The 7025-nt window shown below is 43.4% G+C and overlaps 1 protein-coding gene across 1 annotated transcript in view; it reads left to right on the top strand.

The window, feature by feature from the left end:
• Positions 1–4834, top strand: part of LOC311123555 (thrombospondin-1-like) — an 18661-nt gene extending 13827 nt beyond the window's left edge. Inside the window, exons 17-22 of the mRNA XM_084197801.1 lie at positions 1147–1381; positions 1655–1882; positions 2072–2343; positions 2484–2581; positions 2779–2918; positions 3078–4834. Coding sequence (XP_084053927.1) covers positions 1147–1381; positions 1655–1882; positions 2072–2343; positions 2484–2581; positions 2779–2918; positions 3078–3085 — 981 coding nt within the window. The 3' untranslated portion in view covers positions 3086–4834. The remainder of the gene's footprint in view (positions 1–1146; positions 1382–1654; positions 1883–2071; positions 2344–2483; positions 2582–2778; positions 2919–3077) is intronic.
• The last annotated feature ends 2191 nt before the right edge of the window (positions 4835–7025 follow it).

The raw sequence follows: 7025 nt of genomic DNA, 5'->3' as shown, positions 1-7025 counted from the left end.
GTATCACTAGACTGTATCACACTAGACTGTATCACTAGACTTTTTCACTAGACTTTTTCACTAGACTCATCTAACAATGGGATTCAGCTAGGGGGGAAATGGGAATTTAAACAAATCCAATCCCTCCCGCCAGTCCTCCCTCCAGTCCTCCCTCCCCTCCCTAATGCATTTTTTCCTCCCTCCCTCCCTCCCTCCCTCCCTCCCTCCCTCCCTCCCTCCCTCCCTCCCTTCTTTCTTTCTTTCTTTCTTTCTTTCTTTCTTTCTTTCTTTCTTTCTTTCTTTCTTTCTTTCTTTCTTTCTTTCTTTGTTTCTTTGTTTCTGAGGAGAGGGGGAGGAGGAGGAGGATAGGGGGAGGAGGAGGAGGAGGAGATATTGAAGAGATGATTGGTTGAACGGCTGGTACAGCTGGAAATAAAATGAGCATCTGGGAGCAAGTGTCATCATAATCGCTACCGTTAGTTGCCCGTAGGCACAGATCTAGGATCAACTCACCTTCCCCATTATTTACATTTACATTTTGTATTTTTCCCCCCAATTTCGATCTTGTCTCATCACTGAAACTCCCCAACGTGCTCGGGAAAGGCGAAGGTGGAGTCATGCGTCCTCCGAAACATGATACGCCTAAACGCGCTCCTTAACACCCCCGGCTTAACCCAGAAGCCAGCCCACCAATGTGTCAGAGGAAACACCATTCAACTGGAGACCGGGGTCAGCCTGCAGGCACCTGGCCCACCAAAAGGAGTCACTAGAGCGCGATGAGCCAAGTAAAGCCTCCCCTAACCCGGATGACACCGGGCCAATTGTGCACCGGCCTATGGGTTGTGGCACAGCCCGGGAATGAACCCGGGTCTGTAGTAACGCCTTTAACACTGCGATGCAGTGTCTTAGACCGCTGCGCCACTCGGGAGGCCACCTTCCCCATTTCTTAAACCTCTACCATTAGTTTAGAAAGCACAAAACTGATCCTAGATCAGTGTCTAATGAGACCTCACCCAACTAGGAGAGGAACACAGCACTTATCCCATATCAGTGTCTAGGGTTAACTCACCAGATTTTAAAGTGATCTCCACCAACAGGTGGATCTAATGTGTTGTAACCGCTAACATTAGCTAGCATGCTAACGTCCATCTCCATTTACCTCTACAGGTTGACTCTGATGACGACCGTGTGGGAGATAAGTGTGACAGCAACCAGGACATCGATGAAGACGGCCACCAGAACAACCTGGACAACTGCCCCTACATCCCCAACGCTAACCAGGCTGACCATGACAAAGACGGAAAGGGAGATGCCTGCGACCACGATGATGATAATGATGGGATCCCAGATGAGAAAGACAACTGCAGACTGGCCTTCAACCCTGACCAGCTCGACTCCGATGGTAAGTGGATCTAGAAGAGATTAAATCTTAAGTGAAATATAGACTGAAATCTTCGGCATAATCTTCAGAGTTTAGCACCCTATTCAACTGATCAGTGGTTTTAACGATTAGGTGGTTACTTGAATCAGTTTGGTTAGTGCTTGCCTATAACAAAAAACTTTGCATCCTGTAGCTCTTCAAGACCAGGGTTGATGACCATGGACTTGCATGATATCAGTGTTAATCTTCTTACTGCTAAGACATGTCATTTATCAAGTCTTCTATCTCTTCCAGGTGATGGTCGTGGAGACGCTTGCAAAGACGACTTTGACCAAGACAACGTGCCTGACATCTACGACGTGTGTCCGGAGAACTTTGACATCAGCGAGACGGACTTCAGGAAGTTCCAGATGGTTCCCCTGGACCCCAAGGGAACATCCCAGATCGACCCCAACTGGGTGGTCAGACATCAGGGCAAAGAGCTGGTCCAGACCGTGAACTGTGACCCTGGCATTGCTGTTGGTGAGTGGATTGGTTGGTTGGTTGGTTGGGTGGGTGGGTGAGTGGATTGATTGGTTAGTTGGCTGATTGGTGGGTGGGTGGATGGCTTGATTGATTGAACAATTTTATGCTTTGGGACATCTCAAAATGACCCAACCCTAACTAAAAAATACTGTCTCTCACTGACATCTTCTCGTTTCCCATTCCCAGGTTTTGATGAGTTCAACTCTGTGGACTTCAGTGGTACCTTCTTCATCAACACGGAGAGAGATGACGACTACGCCGGCTTTGTGTTCGGCTACCAGTCCAGCTCCAGGTTCTACGTGGTGATGTGGAAGCAGATCACACAGACCTACTGGAACAACAAACCCACCAAGGCTCAGGGATACTCAGGACTGTCCATCAAGGTGGTCAACTCTACTACCGGACCTGGAGAGCACCTCAGGAACGCTCTCTGGCACACGGGCAACACCTCAGGACAGGTAAAGAATGACTCCTATCGTCCTGAACATATATATATACACACACACGTGTGCAAAGACACCCACACACACAGGGAAAACCTTAGGGAGGGCGACTATGCAGTCTAACACTAACCCTATGTGTCTCCTTTCTTCTATAGGTGAAGACTCTTTGGCATGATCCTAAGAACGTTGGCTGGAAAGACTTCACAGCCTACAGATGGCACCTGATCCACAGACCAAGAACAGGACACATCAGGTAAACACTGAAGCCTTGGCCTGGTGGAGATTTATGAGATTGAGAACGTCTACACAAACCCCATGACTTACTGGACTTAAAACCTTTTACTCCTTGGAGAGCGTTGGTCAAACTTTCATATAGACTTTCCACAATGGCTGTGTTTGTATCGTAACGTAGATTATCTCACATATCTTACTATTGCATCTTTGTTTCAGAGTGGTCATGTACGAGGGGAAGAAGATCATGGCCGATTCTGGGAGCATATACGACAAGACGTACGCAGGCGGAAGACTAGGTCTCTTCGTCTTCTCGCAAGAGATGGTATACTTCTCAGACCTCAAGTACGAATGCAGAGGTAAGGAACATGGAACTTTCTATGTCTCACTATAACACCAACAACAATTGTTTAGTGACATTTCTTTCACAATAGGCCTATGTGAAGGACCTAACCACAACTTAACGCTTTCTCCTAACTTAATGCTTAACCCTGTGTCCTTTGTGATTTTCTTTCCAGATGCATAATTGCACGGAGCAAGAAGTTCTTGGAACAATGCACCTTTCCGTATAAATATGAACAATATGTATTCAGATGAAAAGTCCAGGGACTGGTTTTTTTCTGCTACTCTTTCTACTGCGGCACGCACACTGGTGGGACCGAGGGGGGGAGGGCCTGGTATGGTCAGCCTCCGGGTAAATTGACACTGGTTTGGACAGAGAACCATCCGGCTGACTGCCAGTCAAGGATCAGAAAGCCCCTCCTACCCACCCAGAGCAGGTAAAGCCGAAAAAAATTGCCCCTTTGCTTTGCCTGAGTGGGACACCGACCGATGTTACCAACCAACGTTACCAACCGACGACACCGACCGGCCGATCTCTCTGTGATTTTAAAGACCTCATTCAGCTCTGTGCAGGAGAGGCTCCCCATAGACGGCTATGCACTTCCAAACCTTTACATCTCTCTCTATCTCTCTTTCTATCCATCTCTCTTTTTCTGGAATGGACGTCCCAAAGAAAGACTATGTAATAGTCTGTTCATAAAAACAGATCTACCCGGATGTAGATTCTGAACGATACGACTCTGAGGAAGTGTTTTTTTGGCTCAGAGGAGGAAGAAAGCAATAAGACTTTTTTCACTTTAAGTTTTGTAAGGAAAGGGCTTTTGGCCATTGAAAATCAGCTTCGTAACAACAAGATATGGAGGGACAATAACTTTGTGTGGATGTATGTACGTATGTTTATGTGTTAAAATAAGAAGAAAGATACTGCTTCCTTTTACCCATCTATATGCAAACCCTTAGAGAAAGGTGTTTCAGAGACTTAAAGAAAACAAACCGAAATTAAAATGTCAAATACAGGATTGCTTGTAGGCTTTTATGGCTGGCATTAGATTGATATCGTTCAGTTGAAATTGAACATAGTATTACTCAGGGTAAGATGGGAGCGACCATCTTGGCATTGCAGAAATGACATGGGAGCGACCATCTTGGCATTGCAGAAATGACATGGGAGCGACCATCTTGGCATTGCAGAAATGACATGGGAGCGACCATCTTGGCATTGCAGAAATGACATGGGAGCGACCATCTTGGCATTGCAGAAATGACATGGGAGCGCCATGTAGAATAAAGGGCATTTCCAGTGCCAGTAAATCCAAGGTAGTCTGTCCATTAAGACACGTGCCATTTTTAACATTAAATGTTACAAATATTCAGTATGTATTTATTTTCCAAATCTAAAAATATACCATTTTGATTAAGATTAGAAACATTGAACAAGGGGGGGATCTCCCTCATCTTTAGAGGCTTCACGTTTGACATTTAATTTATTAACTCTTGCCTACAGTGTAGGTACCAAACAATTAAAATACTTTGAGAAAGTGAGAGATTCCCCGCCCCAGTGTTCCAGGTGTAAACTGACAATGAGTCAGTCAGACTGGTGTCTTTGGTGTCAGATGTGGGATTCTACTCTCCCCTCTCCCTCCCTATAAGGAAACCATTATGGGGAATGTAATCCAGCCATGGTTAGAGCTAATACTCCTGAATCAGTATGGTATGTATGTGACCTGTGTGACCTTTTCTTCTGAGAGAGATGAAAAACAAAGGAACCCTTTGATCTACAAATATTACCTCATTGCTGTTGTATAATTAATTTGATCAAACAAAAAAGTACTTTTTTCATTGTATGCTTACAGAATACAAATTGATCAACATTGTATTGCTACTGTAGCACAGGTCTGTAAATAGTATTACTTTTATTTTCAAAACAGAAATCCCCCCCCCCCCCCCCCCCCCATCCTACACCCCCCTGCAGTAAAAACAGTAACATTTTAGTTTTTTTTATATATATATATATATATATATATATATATATATATATATATATATATATATATATATATATATATATATTTGAATTTTTGCTTTCATGTATGTCCTTTGTCCAGTGCTCTTTTTAATGAATAAATTATTATTCTGTTTTGTTTTGTCTGTGCTGTTCTGTGTGTGAGTGGTCGATTTGTGTGTGTAGATAAATGCTATTTAAATAATTTATCAGGATTCGCTGCCTGGTGAAGGGGGCGTATCTGTATGTATAAACGGTTTGCACACTGATGTGAGGATGATCTGTTCTTTATCGTATTTACTTTTAGGTTTTCAGTTTTATCGTTATTTTTACCATTCTTTTTTTGTACAATTTAGTGATGCTTGTTGTCTGTAAACATTTTTACTTAGTTGTACAATAAAATAAAATAAACTGTTATTATCCATAGCAATTATTTTGTTAAATACTTCGGAAACAATAAATAGTTGTTCAAATCCACTCTCAGTCTGTATGTGTTCACTACCAAGTCTTTGACCGAGTCGATGAACCACAATGCACCCATTACATTGTCCTCAAACAATGTCTATTCTTGACTGCACACTACTTATCTCATATTCTATAATATATAATGGGTGGTTCGAGCCCTGAATGCTGATTGGCTGACAGCCGTGTTATATCAGAACGTATACCACGGGTATGACAAAACATTTATTTTTACTGCTCTAATTACGTTGGTAACCAGTTTATAATAGCAGTAAGGCACCTCGGGGGTTTGTGGTATATGGCCAATATACCACCGGCTAAGGGCCGTATCCAGGCATTCCGCATTGCGTCGTGCATAAGAACAGCCCATAGCCGTGGTATATTGGCCATATACCACACCCCCCTCTGGCCTTATTGCTTAAATATATACTGCATAAAACACTTTTTTATAAACTCTAAATATTGTGTATGGACATTGGCTGTGCAGCAAAGTCAGCTAAAAGTGCACATGCAGAACACATCCAGGCACCACCATGAACATCAACAGAAGCCCAGATATAAGCCTCAAAGTAAATGTTAGGCCCCTGTTTAAACAGGGCTGTGTATATATACTGTCTTCTCTGTCCCTGTTAAAGACACACATGCCATCCTTCGGGGGCGCATGAGGAATGTATCACGGTACTCTGTTCCTAGCCTTGATCTGTTTAAAGAACATTGAAAGTCACTGTTAGCATGGACAGATTGGAAACCTCCCAAGTTGTCTCTCTTTGTGGTGCTGAGTGATTGATTAATCTCCTGTACAGACATGAATGAAACTTCTGCATGTGTATGTCAAATGTTTTGTTGGAGACTAGTTTTCTCAAGAGGAATAGGTTGAAAAAACAGCCTCTCAACCCCCTCAGCACGGTATTCTCCCAGAGCCACGGTGTGCATCCCAAATGGCACCCTATTCAGTGCACTACTTTTGACCAGAGCCCTATTCCCTATACAGTGCACTACTTTTGACCAGAACTATTTGCTCTATTTAGGGAATAGGGTACCATTTGGGACAGAGGCATGGTCCATATTTCAGACCACCGGTCTACTGGTCCTGCGATAGAAGCACTGCCACACAGCCTAAACAGAGCAAACAGATGGTATAACAACTTGTCCAGCAGTAAAAAAATAAATGCACAGGCAGTGTGGAGTGAATCCTGGCTTCCAGTTTTGCAGAATTTCCAATTGACATCAATATAGCAACTTAAGAGAAATAGGAGAAATAGCCTATATACTGTGTGAAATACAGAGGCGGTATAGAGTGAATCCAGGCTTAAAATACAATATGGACCCATGAAAATGTTCCTCCAAAGTATTTGCTACATTTCCCTTTGATATCCACGCATGACACACAAAGGTTAGGAGGCAGGATTTGACACCTCTGTGAGGAGAGATCTGTTCAGAAAAACATCCACAATAACGTGTGGTCATCAGGTGTATAGTGTGGTGTGGCAATAGCCTACAGCTTACAAACTGTCTTGGCTAGGCCAACTGCACTGCATACACCAACCATTTTGGACAGAGGAACTCCCCCCATTATCACATCATCTGTAAATTAGGAATAATCTCAAGTCTCAAACTGTAAGTATGAGTACAAGGAATCAACAATGGGCCTTAACTGGGG

Source organism: Coregonus lavaretus (assembly GCF_964263955.1).
Source record: "Coregonus lavaretus genome assembly, contig: HAP1_SCAFFOLD_1589, whole genome shotgun sequence".
Taxonomy (NCBI): domain Eukaryota; kingdom Metazoa; phylum Chordata; class Actinopteri; order Salmoniformes; family Salmonidae; genus Coregonus; species Coregonus lavaretus.
This window is presented reverse-complemented; position numbering and strand designations above follow the sequence as displayed.